Source organism: Equus przewalskii, chromosome 28 (assembly GCF_037783145.1).
Source record: "Equus przewalskii isolate Varuska chromosome 28, EquPr2, whole genome shotgun sequence".
Classification (NCBI taxonomy): domain Eukaryota; kingdom Metazoa; phylum Chordata; class Mammalia; order Perissodactyla; family Equidae; genus Equus; species Equus przewalskii.
In genome coordinates this window covers 8,573,917-8,593,256 of record NC_091858.1, presented here as the reverse complement: position 1 = coordinate 8,593,256, position 19,340 = coordinate 8,573,917, and the positions used below count along the sequence as shown (strand labels likewise).

The 19,340-nt window shown below is 39.4% G+C and overlaps 1 protein-coding gene across 9 annotated transcripts in view; it reads left to right on the top strand.

Annotated features, from left to right (window-relative positions):
* Positions 1-19,340, top strand: part of UNC5D (unc-5 netrin receptor D) — a 492,857-nt gene that overhangs the window by 273,917 nt on the left and 199,600 nt on the right. For all 9 annotated transcript variants that reach the window (XM_070599133.1, XM_070599132.1, XM_070599131.1 and 6 more), the window contains exons 2-3: positions 3,688-3,906; positions 16,770-16,913. In XM_070599133.1, coding sequence (XP_070455234.1) covers positions 3,688-3,906; positions 16,770-16,913 — 363 coding nt within the window. The remainder of the gene's footprint in view (positions 1-3,687; positions 3,907-16,769; positions 16,914-19,340) is intronic.

Sequence of the window (19,340 nt, the reverse complement as noted above, 5' to 3'; positions counted from 1 at the left end):
TTTAAAAAAAAACAACCACCAAATTCTCTAGAGGCAGATACCTCCTGGTGTTAGTCTAGCCTATCTCAGTGTTGTCAGAGCTGGTACCTCTGTTCCCTTCTTTGACTTTTTCTCATGATTTTCCCCAGTTAAGGCAGGAAAAAATGAGAGAAAGGACAGTACTAACCACATCTATTCCTTTTATCAGGAAAATAAAAGCTTTCTTAAACTTCTGTTTGTGACTCATTTGCTAGATCAATGTAACATGACTATTCCTACCTGTAAAGAAGTAAACTGAGTCCCTGACCTTTCCAGGCTTTCCTGTAAAAGTGGTTTGGGAGAAGGCAGTTGACTGGGTCAGACAGTTGCCAGCATTTGTCACATCAGATTTAGAACTTTTCTCTGAATGTTAACGTGGTGGCAAATATATTGAGATTACAGGCAAATTTCCCTCAAAGCCCAGAAGTATTCATACAGCCTTCCATAAAAGCATTTATTAAAGTAAGTGACCAAAGACCATCCCCACCCCTCTCCAAACAACAGGATCTGCCAACAACTTCTTAGCCCCTTAGAAGTTCCCACTTCAGCTCCTTTCTTTCTTCCCTTCCCTTGTCTTTTTCTTGATGTATCACCTGAGAATTTCCTCAACAATTCAGTTCTGAGCCTCTAGGCAAGGTTGAGTATGATAGGCATCCATGAGGTGAGAGGGAGGAAGATGACCCCAGCCTTGTGGAGTAAGGAAGGAGTGTCTTCCTCAAGGGCAGCCTGCTGGGGAAATCTAGCCTTCTTGCCACAAAGAAGGCATCTGAAGGCTAGGGCATTGCTGCACCAGGAATTCCAGCCTGAGCCCAGAGAGGAACTCGAGGGAGGGACAGGGGATTGAGATCATGTTAGGTAAATGCCACTCCCAATATTTCACTATACGAAGCAAAAAGAAAAAAGAAAAGAAAATGTATCATTCTTTTGCTTTCACTTAATTAAAGAAATTTCTTTAATTAAATAAGTGAATTTAGTCTTGGAAGGATGCAAATAAATGGTAATACATATACAAATATATACCTATGATCTCTCACCTTCCCCTAGCCACCCTAATAAATTGATTTTTTAATTTGATTTTTGTTTTCATGGATCTTGGCCTTTTTCCTATACACACAGGACTTTGATGTGGCTTCAGTATTAGTTAGGATATAATGTTGCGTTCTGCCTTTTTTTTTTAATCCTCTGAACATTAAAATTGATTGATTTCTTAATGGAGGTCGTTGAGATAGCCAGGTCACTTATCCGCAGCCTTTTCCATTCCACTCTCCTGCTCTGTGTTTCACATGGAAGCTGAACTTGTTACTTTATCTAAAGGGCATTTATTAAAATAGCAGGAGGATAACCTAATTGCTTTCAGATCTCTCTGTGTTTTGTGAATTGGATGGTTAAAACTTGATTTATCTTTCGATCTAGTGCCTTCGTTTGTTGTTTTATTTATGCTGGATGAATGTGGCCTCACTATTTACTTACAGATTGTTATTTATGATGCCCACCCCTCCTTCCCCATTTCAGGATTTCCTTCACACAGTCATGCATTGTTACCAGTTAAGCAAAAATGCATCACTCAAAATGTATGCCTGTGGCTGTTCACTCAGGCTACCACCATAGGGTTTGGGATATATTCTTTATCAGGTGACCCTTTTGTGTAACAATGAATTACTTTGGACAGAAATCAAGCCCCTGTTGGGAGTGTGAGCTGTTTGATGCCCATATAAAATCTTTTAACACCTTTGTCATTTCCTCTAATGCATGGGTTTACAAAAGCCTGAGGGGACTTGGTATTTATTGAAGATGGAAATTGGCATGGGCAGTCAGTAACAAAATGAATTAATATGTGATATATTTTATGAAGTCCCTTGTAAATATAATTTAAAACACTAAAAAAACCTCTCAGATTCTATCCTGAAACCTTTCGTATTCCATGTGATATATACACACTTTATTTTCTGAGTGACTTTATTGTACTTTTATGACATAAAATTATTTAATCTCTTACTATTTATAGTGTTTGCTTTATGATGATTTTTTGGTTCTTCCAGTTACTTACACGTGAATTAGCTTTTCTATTACAAATGCATTTTAAAGCTTACGGTATCTTAAACTCTTTATTATGGGAGGCATTTTCCCCCTTAGGTTGATGTATTTAACGGAAAAAAATAGTTTGAAGGATCAAACCATTGTTTATGTATAATTCATTGCAGTGGTATGGAAAATGCTTGTGTGTTCCCAATGGCAAGGAGTCTTTTTTTATAACTCAGTGTCTTTTATTTTCTTCCTTACAGAAAAATACAATTATAGGCAGTCACATCTTTTTTGTGACTCCTAATATTACTCCTAATATTGTGAATTATGTTTGCATTTGACAGTGCTTACTGATTGAGATTGTTGACTTGAATGTGGATAGTAAGAGGCTCTGTTGGTTCAGATTTACAGAGAGCGTACAGAAGGCCATGTTAGGTCAGAGGATGCGCCTTGTCTCCTAGGCTCCCTCGTGATGAACTGGATTATTCTTCCAGTGGTTTCACTAGTTCCCTTTCCCCAGCTTAGTCCTAAAGATCAGTTTGCACAGATTCTTAGAGCTGGTGTGGATTGTGCTTTGCATCTTGATGTATGTGTCTTTCCAGGGCATAGTTGATGTTGGTATTGAAATCCTTGCTTTCCTTGTTCTTTCTCTGGAGTGGCCTTTGGAAGGCAGAAGATATCATTCTGTTTGGTCATCTCCACACCGCTCAGCAGTCACGTCTTTCTTCCCTTAACTTAATGGTAGCTTCCTGGGACTTAACTCCTTGCTAAATGTAGTGAAGAAGCAATGAAGGAATGTCTTGGCTCCTGCTTTTCCCTTCTTATATTGCTTTTCTCTGCTCATTTCTCTCAAAATTTAGGGTAGATTTGTACCCAGTTCTTCCCTTTAAGCAAATATAATTATAGGTCCTAAACTAAAAGTTCATAACTATTTTAGTGATTTGTCTTAGTTCGTCTGGAAAGTGAGATTCGTAGTATATGGGGGAGGAGTGCTGGGGTAGAGAATGGTGACCAGAGGCAAGCAAAATAAATGCACATTCTTTTTAGAAGGTTTGTTGTTTTTAGTAAGTTGGTGAGTTTTGGGGGAAAATCCCGTCTTAGGCAGAATACCACACAATCTCCAGACTTTTGTACGTGAAGAAAGCAGACAGTTTGGAATCTTTTGGACATGTCTTATGACTGAGCGTCTTTCACTAAGATCATTGTTCTTCACACTCCTTTATTGGAGAACAAAATCTATTCCCATCACTATTTTCAAAGTTTCAAGGAAGCTTGGAGCCCTTATTGAACACTTTGAGGTAACCACTCATCAGACTGAATCTTAAGATTCAACTTTTCACCCCACAGATATTTATTTCAGTTCTTTCAGCAAAGACATGCAGATTCAAAACTAGTTTGAGAGAGTCTCCGATTCACTATTTTCACTTGTCCAGTAACACTAGAAGGTAAGTCCAGCTAAGGTACCATATTGTGCTAGCTCTGCCTCTAGAAGATAATTCATCTACACAGGCTTTACAAGTATGATGTATTACTCTGATGCACAGTTTTATAGTACAAATTTTTAGAGCTGGTGTGGGTTGTGCTTTGCATCTTGATGTATGTGCTGCCAATGTAGGCTGTTTTCTAATGTCCTCTTCAATTTCGCAGGAACTGACAATGGCGAAGCCCTCCCTGAATCCATCCCATCAGCTCCTGGAACATTGCCTCATTTCATAGAGGAGCCAGATGATGCTTATATCATCAAGAGCAACCCCATTGCACTGAGGTGCAAAGCAAGGCCAGCCATGCAGATATTCTTCAAATGCAATGGCGAGTGGGTCCATCAAAATGAGCATGTCTCTGAGGAGAGTCTGGATGAGAGTTCAGGTAAGAATGTGAAGCAATCAGAAGAATCCATGGTAGCTCCTCAAATCCTCACATTATTATATGGCTGGGAAGAACTGTGTAAACCACCTACCTTTGCCTTATTTGAATGAGGTCATATTAACATCATTCCAGGAATATAAGATGCAATCGTTATCTCTAAATGACTCCATGGCTCCCTTGCTAGTCTGTTCCAGTATGGTGTAGGGACATTTTTGTTTTCCTCTTCTATGTAACTTTAACAGCTAATTTTGTATGGAAGTCAATATTCTCACTGGAAAGCAAACCAGGACCAGGCTGCCACTGTTTTCATTTTCTGAATTGTAAATATTTTTGAAGACAAATAAATCTTCTACCAAATGCCTTTTTAAGCACCATAATTTCAGTTTCTCTAATCTTTCCTTCTAGATATTATTCTTGTGTACTTTATACTTCACAATTGGTGGTTTCTGAGTATTCTTTAAGTTTTTTTAATTACTGTGTAAGGACAGAGCCCAAAACAGATTCCGAAATTTGAATGGGATCTCCAGTGTGAAAGAATTTCAAGACCATCTTTACTTTATTAGTTTGGCTAATTTGGCTAATAAATGGTGATGATGAGAATAATGATCATAGGAGCTAATGCTTATTGAGCGCTTACAGTATACTGGGCCTTTTCTAAACACTTGACAGATCATTTTACAATAGCCCTCTGGGGTAAATAATGTTAGAATTACCTCCTTGTAGATAAGGAAACTGAGGCTCAAAGAGATTAAGTAAACCGTGAGCTTGTGCTCGATATCAAAGCAAGATCGTGTGACTCAAAACTTTTGAAATGCGTAACTTTTTAAATTTTAGTGTATAACAGAAACAGTGTACACTTTTGAACTTCAGCTCCTTAGATTACCTGAAAATTTAGCCTAATCTTGAACCCAATCTGTTCTCACCCTGGATAATTGATTTTATTAGTCCTGACTCAGTCACTGGATATCAGATTTTGAGTGTCAAAAAGCCTGAGTATAATTAGGAAGTTGCAAGTTTGCTTAATTTATTAACTGTATACCAATGCTACACAATACACCAGGGTAGGCCTTCAGAGTATTCAAAGAAGGGAAAGATGCAAACACTGATCTCTAGGGCTTTACACCTACTGATAGTTATAAAACCGATACACCCATAAGTGCAGTGCAAATGAAGTTACAATCAGTGTGTGAAGAGAAGTAGATGGTGCTATGGAGAATTAAAAGAAAAGAGAAAGATTTCCTCTAACTAGGAATATCAGGAAAGGTGTGGAAGCAATAGCATTTGAAAAGGACATTAATGAATATGTTCATTCAAATAGGCATAATTGATGCTACATTGTATAGGAGAGAGGGGCGTGTCAGTGGTCTGAAGGTCAACATTAGCAATTGAAGGAAAGCATAGTATGTGTTCAGCAAGAAGTTTGGTTTGGTCGAAATATAAAATTGGTGTAGGAGAATAGCAGCTCATAACTGGAAAACTTAGTTCAATCTACGGCATGAAAGGCCTCAAATACCAGAGTGAGGTATTCTTTACTTAATTTTATGGATGTTTTGCTAGTAGTGAGTATTGGTTATCTTGACAAATGGGAATACAATGGCTGGAGCTTTGCTTCAGAGAATGAATCTGGCACCAGTACTTGGAACGGTAAGGAGAAACAAGAATGGGGAGGTTAGGAGACTTGCATAATTCACTTCAGAGAAGGTAAGGTCTGCTTCCAGAGCAGAGACCACAGAAATAAGAATTTGATATCTTGTCTGAGAGCACTTTAGCAAGCTAGACTCAATAGCTGATTGAATGAATGAAGAAGGTGGAGTAATAAATGTCTCTCAGAAGCAGAATAGTAATGCAATTAATGTAAATAATTGTGTTAGCAACGAGAAAGTTCTGAGATGATTGTGTGGATAAGCTGAATTTGAAATACTTACGGGATATAATGAAGAGATGCAGATCTGGAACTTGGTAGAGTTCAGAGATAGCAAAGTAAATTTGGTAATCATCAATAAGAATGAAACCGTGGGGGTGGAGGAGTGGTCAAGAGAGAGTGCGTACTATGAAAAGGAAGTGGATCTAGAAACATAGCTCCTAGGAGTCAGGAAGAGGAACATCGGCAGCCAACAAAGAAGTCAGCAGAGTACGCTGTGTTCCAAAACAAAAGCAGAAAATTATTTCAAAAATATCATCAGGTGCTGCTGTGTTTGCCCATAAATCAATAAAGAAATAGAAAAAGAACAAAACATACATAAAAACAGTGCTAAACATTACACAGTTCTGAAGTAATTTGAGATTGCAATATAAATGCGTAACTTCAAAAGGTAGAAAAACAACTAAACCTTATCACAATTCCCTATTCATTCCAGTTTGGAACTAGTATCAGGAAGAAAAATATAAATGTACCTGTTTTGGAGATGTTGTTCTTTAGACCAAAAACATGCTTAGAATTCTGGAATCTAAATGTGAGAAGTGGAAGGGACCTTGGTGATACCCTAACAGCCCTATTCTACACGTTAAAAATCTTATGTTCCAAGAGATACAAATAGTTCATGGCATAGCTATTTCTAGAACCCAGATCTCCTGATTTCCGCTTTGCGTGTCGTTCCTCGATACTACAAGGCACTTTTACGCACAGATTCCTATGCTCTCCTTAGCACTCAAAATATTGACAAATCCCCCTACTGATAAGAAGATGGGTTTCAGCACATGGCTTATCATTTTCCATCATAAGCTTATTTAGTGTTTCAATTTCTCAAGTATATAATCCTATAGTTATTCCATTGAAATTTCTTATTCCTGACCATTTCTGCCACCTCTGTAAAAGCCAGTCTCTCACTCTATTTTGTATTTATGGCACTGTTAAACAAAAGTTTACAACAACCAAAGATAGAGACACATTTCCAGGATTTCAGCTATAGTTTCATTTTTGAAAGAAGGATTTGGCACAATCAAGGCAAAAGAAGACGACAAATAGGATCTTGATATCAGGGAAGTTTCCGCTCCTGTACTCCCAAAGTTGAGATTGTGGATAGACCTAGGTTGGGAGAGGTTGTCACAAACAGTAGCCATCTCACTTATCTTGGTGTGAAAACTTCCAAGGAAGACTCTGAAATTTGAGAGAGGGCAACAAGGGAACAACATTATCATATGAGCAAAAGCCCATAAAATAATGGTAGCGTACAAAAAGTTTATGTACCCTGAACTCAATTAGTCCAACTGGAAAGGACTCAAATACCAGTGGCTCAGAGGGGCGATGTGTTTTATCCTCAGATGTTTCTGTCCTAGATTTTGCCCAGTAATGAACTCAAAATAGCAGAATTCCATTGGGTAAACTGCTCCAAATGAAAGATAGGAAGAGCATTGAGAATGATGAGCTATTTTTTATACCACTGCTAGAAAATCCTATATCCGTTCTCATTTAAAGACCTCTTGATAAGTATTGCAAGCCAGTTTAACACTTCACCCTCTGGTAATTTTACAACATTCTGTTTTGCTGTCGCTTCCCCTTTTAATTCTCCTAGTATTGCTAGGCAACTCCATGCCTGGCAGATAACAGTGATGATTACATTCTCTGCCTCCATGTAAGGGCCTCCCCTCTCCACTTCTTTAAAAAAAACAAAGACCAATAAAAGTCACAAATTTCTAAGGAACTGGGAAGAACAAAAATTCATAAATGACAAAATCTGAAGAGATTATATACCACTTTTAAAAAAGCCTATTGAGAAAGAATTTAAATTTTAACAACTACCTTTTTGAAAAGAATTTAATAAGCACAACCTTTTCTTCCAAGTCATTTTGATTGAATCAATAGGCAAGAAATGTCTCTCCTTAAACAGTTTTCTTCTGTGTAGTTAATGAAAATTACTGTCTACAATACACTGCAATTATGTTTCCTAAGGTCTGTATTAATAGTGAAATAGTGGAAACTGGAGCAAGATGAGTGGAGATATTATACCCCAAACCAACACATATGCGCAATTAATGTTGGAAACAAAATGGTCTCAGGTACTGAAAAATAGATGCATTGCTTCCCTTGGGTTCTTCCATGCCCAGCTTGAGCACAGGTCTTGACTCCCTTTACAGACTTAATGGCTTTTGATTGGGTCTGTAAAATAATTCCTGACAGTCCAGTAGGAGTGAATGACGCCGAGAAGTCAAGGGCAGTGGGACCGCATTTGACCAGAGGTAGAGAATTGTCTATGTCCTTTTAAGAAGTTGGAAATAGCTGCCTATATTTCTTTGGCCATCATAATCTTCATTTCTAAAACCCCAGAGAATTTTGATATTCTTTTTACTTACAGGTTTTCTTTCTTCACAGAACTAATGGGAAATGCATAGGACCTGGGAGTGTTTGGGGTAGACACAGGATCTTTTGTATTTCCAAATTGGAAGCGATAAGTCCTTTCAGTTGTTAAAGGCTGCAGACTGCCTTTGGTCTTTCTGATAATTTGGCCCCGTCATCTAACAGTTCAAATAAGAAGAAAAAGGATTGTGTGTTTTCATGCAATTTAGCTTGGAAAACCCAGAGCTAGAGTTCTTTCCTTCAAAAAGCACAATTTATTTGACATGAGTTACTGTGTTTGCACAGACATGGCTATACCTCTTAGAAATGTACACTTTCAGTTCTCTGTGCAAGCCAAGGGATGCTTTTTCATTTGTTCTGCCTCATTTCATTTGGAAATATGGGAACTCTTCTTCCTTGTGGTTTTCCTCTTTTGACATCTGGACTTGAAAGGTAATCCCACCCCAGGATCATGTCCCTCAGAATGAGTGGAGTGTTCAGTAACACAAAAATTGAGAGCTTTAATATAACAAATAGACACACACACGTACTGGAAGCAACAAACACCAGCAAAACCTATCCTTGGCAATCAGGATAATGTAGCCTGTGGGAAGATTGAGTTGTCAATAAGCTAAACCACTTCTTTATTGTTTAATAAAAACAGGAGTTCCCTTAACAATGCTCCATGGCTCTTATCTTATTCTGCCTTGGAGATATAGAACTCTAATGAGTGAAATAATGCATATTCTAGTGTGTTATGGGAAAAGTCTCAACTCCGGTAAACTAATATTTTTCTTCTTAAAGAATATCATTTCAGAGATTTCATTGTATGTGATTTCCTTTTTAAACAACTGGAGTCTCTGTCTGGGGATAAAAGGTTAATGGATTGTGTTGAGAAAAGGGAGAAGAGTAGAAATAAAAATGTATTAAATCTTTAAAGTTTATATCTAAGAACTTTACTGTGCTGGTGATGGGGATTTGAATATAGTATCTTCCCGAAAACCATTAATTTGAAGTTCCTTTGAATGATTCACAAATCACCAAGGTACATTTGGGAAGCATATATTTTAGACCACATAACACAGAAATAATCAATCTCCCCAGTGTTCCATTGACAGTTTGTGGGTTTAAAACTCACTTTTATAGAAACATTCCCCCACCCCATCCCCCAGATTTCATTTTGTTCATCACTCCGCTTCTCAGAGAGGAATCACATATTCTTCAAAGGTTTTCAGGAAAATATTTTGAATTCCTCCCATAAACTTGTGACAGAGTATGAAGGCCTTGTCTCTTGTGTCTAATTTAACCTGCCCTACAAAAAGTTGGAGACCATTTTACTCTCATTCCATCCTTAGCAGAGATAGAAAGCAATTAACCATTTTATGTAATTTAGTAACAAAAGTTGCTGATATAAACCAGAGATTTATTCTAACCCCTAAATTCTTGAACAATGTCTTTGAACTTTTTCAGTCTCCTCTGTTCATATAACAATCAGAAGTGTGTTTCTTTATTTGAAGTGGGAATTCTAAGGATCTGAAATAACCTGAAGAGAGTCTAGTGGTTAAGAGCATGGGCGTTAGTGTCAGGTGGTGGTGTGTTTGAAATCTGGCTTCACACTTACAGACTCTTTCAGGTAGATATGTTCCTTGGCTTCCTGTCCCCTCAGTTTGCCCATGTGTAAAGTAACAGGAATAATTATACCTACCACATAGGGCTGTTCTGAGGTTACAGAGCCTAATTCACACAACATGCTTAGCTCAGGGCCTGGTGTATAGCAAGTACTCAATCAAAGTTAGCTTTCAAAATGATAAATATAGAATTGCTAATTTTTTTTTCAGTGGGGCAAGTGGCTGGTGATGCCTCAAAAAACAAATAGAAAATTATGAACTTCTACAATTCCAAAAAGATAAAAGAGCTAATATTATTAAGAGGTAAATAATTCTTTCATGGACTAACATTTTACTTGCCTGTGATGCACTCATTCAGTTTATTTGTAGTCTTTATCCTATTCTCAGAGCCAGTGGTAGCACAAGTTGTCCGATACATGTCCTGATTTCAGGACAAGATCTGCTAACGGGAGGTAGTTTTAGTGACTGCAGGAAGAGAAAGTCAGTGATTGGTGCAGCAAGGTTGGAAATCATGACTGTGTTTCCCACAAAGTTGTGAGTATGATGTCTGAGTGAGTCATCAATGGGATGCTGTCCTCTAAATGACCCTACCATGTCCGCTTCTCCCTCTTGAAGTTTTCCCTCTCTCTGTTATCAGACAACACTATCAGGTTAATTTCGTTTCCTCTGCCAGACACCTCTGTGCTGATTAATTCTAATCTCTGGTGTGGAAGAAACTGGAGAGCTGGGGTGTAGTCTTAGTTTCTGTACTTAAGACTGAACTTGTGGTGCTTCTGAGGAATACATGGAGTGGTTGTTATCTAGGGGAAATGAAAGAGTATTCATTAGGCATTGTGCACATTCAAAGGATGACTTTTTTTTTTTTATCAAAATACATTTTAATCTTGTTTCTAGGATGAAGTGGCAAAAGACATTTAGCCCTAATTAAGCATCTGCCAGTAAAATGAAATACGGTTCTACCTTTTAATTATCTACATTTAATTTACTATTTTCAGTAGCATGTTGCCCTGAAGACATCTAAGCTCCCTCAAGGAATGGAGACACAGTTCCACGAAAATGCCTCCCTATAGTTCAGAGTTTTGAAACTTCAAATAGGTGTCTGACTTATGGGTCCTTATCAGAGCCTTGCCCTAGCCACCAAGCTAAATTGGGTGAGGACAACTTTCAAGTCCTAGGTAGAATGGCACCCACCCTAGAAGCTTTTGCTGATGCTATGGAGAGGTTAGAAGTCCTCTTGTGTGATCTTGGAGCAGTTAGTACTTCTCCTGTCATAGCATTTGTCACACTGCATTGTTGGAGTTGATTGAAATGTGTCCCCCTCTATCATGGAAGCTCCTTGAGACCAGGAATCTTAACCATCTACTTTGTCACAGTATCCTCAGCACCTGGAACAGTGACAGACACATATGAGGCACTCACTAAAATTTTTTTCAAATAATGTACTCTGCAAACTGTATGACATCTTTGATCTATTTTCTATGGTATGAGACCTACAGCAAAATAAAAATAGAAATAATAGTAACATGGTGTTAAGATGAAATAAGATAATGCATATGATGGCATTAATAAAAGCAAAGGGCCCTACAGATGCTATAATAATTAATCAATAATGATTATAACAATATGTTATTCAAAATATGGTGAAGCTTTTCATTGTTCAGGCATATTTTCTAGGCTCCAGCCCTGGACTGGTAAGAGACAAGTGAAAAACATTTCCTCTGTAAGTGGTGGACTCACTCCTTCCAGCTGAATGGGTTCTTTTCTCTCTTCCCAGGGACAGTAGGGTAAGGAGGGACTTTCTCAGAGCCAAACCCAGGCATCAGAGGGACTGAGATACCTATGGAGAGATGATGGTCCAGTACAGAAGGCTCTTAAGTAGGAGACAGTTGCTTTTCATGGGGAGTTTGATTGTTTTTCTCTTCCAGAGAGTTGAGCAAGGCCTTATGCTTCTCATGAAGTTGTATTGAAGTCGTTCTTTGGAGCTTTGTCTGTGGAAAGCTATATCATCATTCTTTTGGTTAATCCCCAATCATAAAACATTGAATGTGGAAAAACAGGCATGGAATATGTGAGACACTGGGCTAAAATGGGCCAGGGAAATGGCCACAGAGACCAGGATGAGAAAACAATTCACCAAAACCTAGTTTCCTACTCTCTTACTGCTTCTGTGTGTTTTGGGACATGGAAAACATCTTAGAGGAAGAAGGATTCTCAGCTTCCTTGTTGAATTTAGCTGTTTAGTTAAGTAAGTCAAGCATCCCACTACAGGAAGAAAACATCCAAACGACTGAAGAACATAAAGCTGTGAGGGGTGATAAACATTGGAGCACTGTGTCAAATTCCTTCCCGAGTGCTCATCACCAGGTGTATCTGAGAACTGGTTGGCAGTAATAGCCACAGCAGGATGCTACTGATGGACTTGGTGGAAGTGTGATAATGAGCAGTAAGGGGCAACTGTTAGTAGGCACTGGGCTGCCGTTGGCATGGTGCTGAATGTTAAATACTATTCCAGAATTCCTTCTTGTCTACAGAACAGGTTAGGACTAAGAATAGAGCCCTTTTATTAAAAGTTGACCAGAAATAAATGATTTCTGTTCTTTTACTCTATTTCTTTTCTCCTGCCTTCTATATTTCTCTTCTTTGAACAGTGAAGCATATACCTTCAATTAGTTTGAAAATTCTCGAACTTTTAGTCTCCCAGCGTGATTAGACCTGCTAAGAGTAACTAGTGTTTTCTATCTGATAAATAAGGGGATTACAGCAATAACTACTGTCAGCGTTTTTCTCATTTAAACAAATAAAGCTGACAAATGATGAAGTTCTGTGCTGTTCTGTTATGTTTAGTACACGCAGAGCAATTATTCATTTGCTGCCAACATTAGTCTACCTACAACTAAACCATCCAACAGTGTAGAAAGCTTATTAGCATATCAGTCCCATAGTCATATTTTTATATTCTGTAAGACTCTGCTCCATAACAAAGGCTGATGGTTATAATTTGCACAATAAATTAAAGGGTTGGACTTTTCCATACTTATTAGAGTTGCACAAGTTATCAGGTACAACGCTACTCTTATTTATGAGATGCCATCGTCGATTTGCCTGAGACTTTTGTTTCCCTGTAGCATTTCCTATGAACAAGTTAGCTGATATCTCTTGAGATGTAGAAGTAGATGGCTATTTCTGTAACACTATTGAATGAACTTCAGTGGGATACTGGGGATGGAGGTTTCTTTAAATACAGCTGGTTTCCATGGGTGTTTCTGATGTGTGGATATATATGTATTTTATACACACACACACACATATATATCAGACATTTGTATATGTGTGTGTACATATATATATAGAATATATATAGAAAATATGTGCATATATATACACACATATAGGATATAGAATATATGTGTATTTATGTTATGTATATCACTAGACAGAGCCATAGTGAATATTTGAAAGAGAATATACTATTTTTTAAAATTTTCTCTTATTTAATAGAATTATTGTTTGTTATGGTAGAGAAGGGTATAATAGATACAAAATATTCATGATTTTCCAAAGGTTCTCCTGGAGGGGATGGTTTGACAGGACTCAAGACATCACATTAGAAGAAGAAGCCCTAGTCCCCAGAGAAAATGTCACTTTAGGGGATGGTGATATCACTGTGGGCTTATAAAGTAGCCTGCCATCCTGATTTTTCCAGAAGGGAAAATACACTTTGGAAATAGTTGGTTTATATTCGTTTTGCTTCTCCAATCCCGTGGGGAGACCCTGCAAAGGACCTGTAACTGAGCCATCCTAATGTTGAAATCGTGACTTCAACATTTTCCTCTCAACTGTGGTCAGTCTGAATGAGGGGCTGGCAAATGTCCTGATGACAACGGGGTGAGATCAGTTGGACATTTGTAGTGTGGGTCCATGGTCTAGTGTGTGTACTTTCCCAAACAAATGTACACTGTCTGACCATGTGTAATAGTTATGTTTTCTAGTTTCTGTATTTGATGCTCTGACATCTTGGGGTTTTGCAGACCCTGGAGGGACTGCCCTGCAGAGGGCTGGCTAATTCCTAGAGATAGCAAATAACTTGCCTGTGAACCTACCTTTCAAATGCAAACCAACCAATCCAGAGCCCATACCCCCAACCTCTTCTTTTGTAGAGCTCTTATAATCGGGGCCAAAATTCCACTGCCCTTATGCCAGGACTGGGGACCAGACAACATGGGACAGCTATTATGTCCCAGAGCCCACTGAAACTATTCAAGCTAGTCCATTCTAAACCTGCTTACTCTGCCTCTCCTGTTCGTACCTATGGAAACCACAATAATGACTCTTATCCACGACATTTTCCCCTGCCCCTCCTGCCTCCTCCCCAATCCTGGTGCTTCTTGGTGTGGCCCTACGTGGTGTGTGGTGCCTGCCGTTTCTAGGGATTTGGGAGTGTAAACTTCTTCCTTCATTATGGTCATTTCTAAGTCTGTGTGTCTTACCATACCTCATAAAAAAGTATCCCAGCTACCCTTAGAACACTATAGTGCCTAGATTAAATCATAGCATATGTCGAGGTTTGGATGTGGAAACTCTCTGCTTTATAAACATGATAATTCTGAACCATCTTGAGATGGTGTTTATCTTCATTTCCAACCTAGAGGAAGCTGATAGCTTCGATATTCTTATAAGATGGAGAAAGTGAAAAAATAGAATTGTTCCCCATTAGCTTGAACACATTTCTGATATTTCAAGCTTATCAAATGCTTCTTTGATGAGACCCTGATTCCCACATGGTGGACGTATTCTATCTCAATAGGTCTCCTGTGACGGGATCTCTGGCCTATGTGACTCCATCCCCCACCTGGATGGACTGATGTGGTGTCTTCTCCTTTTCACTATCCAAAGTCTATCATCCACCATTTGCTTCTAATCAAAGAGAAAAATAGAAAACCAACCGTCTTATCTATAGCCCTCTTCATTTATTCAGCCTCACTTTCTAATCCCAGGATGGGCACTGTGCTCCAGTCTGCTTCATGTCCTAGTAAACCTTTTTTTTTTTTTTTAATTTTACTTTATTCTCCCTTTCTGTGATAGTTTCCCTCTTCATCTGCCAACTCCACCTTCTTACCATTGTCCTCCCACTCCCACTTCTTTTGTTTAAGTGAAAGAAAAACAAAGCAGCAACAGTAACAATAAAAACACCTCTTAGGCTTCTTTCCTATTCGATGTAAGAAATGGCTTTCAGAACTCTGACAGGGGAGAAGGTGTACTTCTGCACATTGCACAAACAGGGGCAATGTGAATTATCAACTGTCATCAAGATGATTTTCTATATGTAGTACCTCCTACAAATTTAGAAAGTGTAACAAATTGTACATGATGATTTGTTTGGCCATAAAACTATGTCTCATCATACACTATAAATAACATGTTATGGACTAGGTAGAAGGGACTGTTTCCCCAGTCTGACTAATCCTACACCTCCACTCTTGTTCTTTAAATCCTACCACCACCCAGGATATAATCACGTTCCACCTCCTCCACCCAGAGTCCCTGCCTCATCTAGATTATACCGATGATTCTGTCCCCTGAATTCCTTTTGTACTTAAATGAAAAAGCATAGTTATGCACTTAATTTTTCTTTGAAGTTTCCATGTGGTAGTATTATTTCCATAATTAAGTATAAACACCCAAAATATGGGGACATAATTGAATTTTTGAGAGGGACTTGCGCATAGTGCTGGTTTCGGTATAAGACAGATCTAGGTTTAAACCCTGGATCTCTCATTTACAGACTGTGTTAGTGTGGACAACGACTCAGTCTCTCCAAGTCATAGTTGTCTCGTCTGCAAAGTGGGGGTACCATAGCATCTACCGCATCAGTGCATGGTGGAAATGTAGTGAGAGAATAGCGTTAAAGGCTGATGCCAGGCAATCAAGCAGAATTCAAGGAGTATCACCTCTTTTTCTCCCATGCTGCCGATCCCAGAGCCAGACACAACCTCAGCAAGTGTCTGCTGAATGGAGAGAGTATGCTGGCTTTAAACGCTGCTCCCTTGCTTGGGGTGATTCAACTGATATGGCTCATGAGGAGTGTGCCCTTTCATCCCTGGCACTCTATGCAATGTGACTATCCTTCCCAAAGAAAGAAAGAAAGGCTGACAGTCCTTGGTCAAAGGTTTGGAAGAAACTCACACTCCCCAGTAAGAAGCACCAAGCAAATTTTCTATTAGAAGGAGAATGCAAAGTAATAATAATAATAATAAAACATTAAAAGATCAAGGTCTTCGTTTTAGCAATTTTGGAGAGGTGGCCTTGGCCCCTCTTTCTACAGAAGCCTCTCTTTTCTGTACCTCCGCAGGCCATTGCTACAGGGGCCTTCCTGTGTTCTCCTCTCAGGGCTTGGAGACTACCTTAATTCCATTGGTCTACCTCTCATTTGCTGTCTGGGGCCTTTGAAGCCCAGGCGTTGGCTCTTCTTGGATTCCCAGCCTGTTCACCCCTCATGCACATGCTTGCTGTCCCCTCTTTCTTTTAAGGCTTGCTGCTAGAAGGACCCCTCTCACTGCCATTCCTGGGAGTAGGGTCATTTAGAACCACCTGGAACTACATCTCTGGGATGGGTATGTTGAGGCCTCTTTAGCTTCTAGAACCCCAGTGGTTAGTTTGGTACTACCCTCCTCGTAGTAGAGTTTATGCTGAGAAAGACTAAGAACAAGCACTACATCAAGCTATGGTGAAAACCACTATGTTGTATTGGAGCCCCATTGGTCGGTGATACTTTATACTCCTTCCTTCCAGCCTACTCAGCTGTTGGAATTTAATTAGCAGTAATATATTATTGTCAAAGTAATTAAAACCTCGCCTTGATTAAAACCAGAATTGTTTAATTAACAAGGAAAGGTTTGGCCAGCCTTAAGTTTCTGTTTGAGAAATACAACGGCCTCAGTGGATTTTCTCTATCTTCCCATCAGGCTTGAAGGTCCGGGAGGTGTTTATCAACGTCACCAGGCAGCAGGTGGAGGACTTCCATGGCCCAGAGGACTATTGGTGCCAGTGTGTGGCATGGAGTCATCTGGGGACCTCCAAGAGCCGGAAGGCTTCTGTGCGCATAGCCTGTGAGTACACCCCGGGTGACCTTGTTGTCCTGTAGAACACGGGCTAGACTTACATAGAGCTGAAGAGGGGCTCTGATGCCAGATGCTTCTGCAGAATCTAGATTAGAGGACAGCAAGAAATCATCAGGACTGTCTCTACCTCTACGAAATTTACTCTTTTAAAATTATATGTTAAATCTTTGATAATTTCCTCTCGAGTACAATCAGCCAATCATTTTGGCTAAGAGATTCTACCTAGATTGTCAGAGCGCAGGTGTCTCAACAATGCCAGGAAGGATGGTGCCTGAGAGAAGGAAACGCACGCAAATGGATTCTGCTGTTCATCATTAGTGACAAAGTTCAAGGGGCATTGAGGGAAAAAGTTGAGCAATGACTGTTTACCGTACTTTCCAGCAAATCTGCAAAAAATAAGACAATAAAGATTAAGGGATTTTTATAGCCTGCTGTTAAACCTCTTTTCTCTGAATCTTAAAACATGGAAATAGGTTTTAAAGCTGAGCTTGAGTCAAGTAGAACTAAAAAAAAAAGAGGAGAAAAGGAGATTACTTTGCAGGAGAGTCCAAGATTTCTTTATCATATTTTAGCATCAATGTTTTTATCATCTCACACATGTTTAGAAATACACAAACTTCCTTTCTCCTCCTCTAAAATGTCTTCATCCCACTCACCCGCATCCCCCCACCCCAATGGGTTCCCATAAAACCTCCTTTGTGTGTCCAGGAGTATAAAAGCCCACCATCCCCGAAAGAAACTGAGAGATGGAGGGCAGAGATGGTTGTTGTTGTTTTATTCAAAAGCTGCCTTTTCAGAGTGCCATAAAGAATACAGGACGAGGGGGATTTATTTGAGGACTCGAGGAATTCTTCACAGCAGATGTCGATGGTTTCGGGATTAAGAATAGGAGTGAATTACTATTTGCAGAGACATTTATGTTTCTGGGGAAATGGAATCTTCCCCTCAAAATATGCATTTCACCTTCACTATCCTGGCGATTTGGGAGGCCCTTTCTTGGATGTTGACTGGACCCTAATAAGCCAAGGAGAAGAGAACATCTCGTAAGCCGTGCCCTTGGTATAAGAGCCATGGGAAACATTTTTCCTGTAGTTATTTAGGTAGTTAATTTCAGCCAGCAAATACTTTATGACTTTAAAGGAGCAGGTCAGTTGAGAGAGGAAACGTGTTTGATTTTCTTCTCCCTTGACGTATCCAGCTCTGTGCTTCCCACATAGCTTCAGCCAGACTAGCCTGGGTATTTGACCCTAACTAGTCAGGACCCTAGTCAGGCTGAAGGAGATTATGCTCCTAGCTCTGTCCAAAGAACGGAGAGACAAACAGCAGCGGGGGTTTCAACATGGGTTCCCTCAATTTCCTTCTTCTCAATGTCACTTTTCTTCTTCCTCTACTTCTCTGAGGCCCACATGACCTATTGTTTGAATGGCTGTAAACAGCACCTCATTAATCTGTCCACCTCCAGTCACTCCCACCTCCATCCTTGCTCACTTAATTCCTGATTGCCACGTGCCTGCTGGAAACCTCTGGGGGTTTCCTCCTGCTTACTAAGTTTGGCAAAGAATGGCTCAAACTCTCCTTTGTTAATTTCCCATCACCTTTGATCATGTACACTATATTCATCTTTCTGAGCACTTTGCTATTCTGCGTATCACCCTTGCTTCTCTGGCATGTGCCTTTACTCCTGCAGTTTCCAGTTTCACACCCGTGTACCCTGGTGGTTAAGAACCCAGACACTAGAGTCCTGTTGGTTCCAGTTCCAGCTCCACTACTGAGTTTTGTGATGGTGGGCAATTTATTCATCAATCTGTGTCTTAATGTCTTCAATGATAAAGGGGTGCCTACTTCATAGAAATATTGCAAGAGTTATGGGTATAATCATGCACCACACAACAACTTTTTGGCCAAGAATGCACATATGACTGTGGTCTCATAAGATTAATACCATATAGCCTACGTGTGTAGTAGGCTATGCCATCTAGGTTCCTGTAAGAACATTCTGATGTTCGCACGACAAAATCACCTAGCCATGCATTTCTCAGGACATACACCGTCATTAAGCGACACATAACTGTAATGATGATAACTATAAAGTGCTTAAAACTGAACCCGGCATGGAGTTAGCGCCTATCAATCATTAGCCATTATTTTGTGACATATTTGATCCTCCGTAGCATCATTGACCAGTAGGTGGGTTAATACTTACTGAAACTAATTGAACTGAATTAAAATTATAGTCCCTTAGTAATTTTTGTGTAGATATGGCTATATGGACTCTAAGGATCCTTTCTAGGCCAGTCCTAGGTATCCAACTCTCACAAGCATGAGAAGATCAAAAAATGTTACAAATGAAAAACACTTTTCCATCCCCTCCCAGCTTTCTAGAGTCATGAAAAACTTTTGTGGTAATAATCTCGC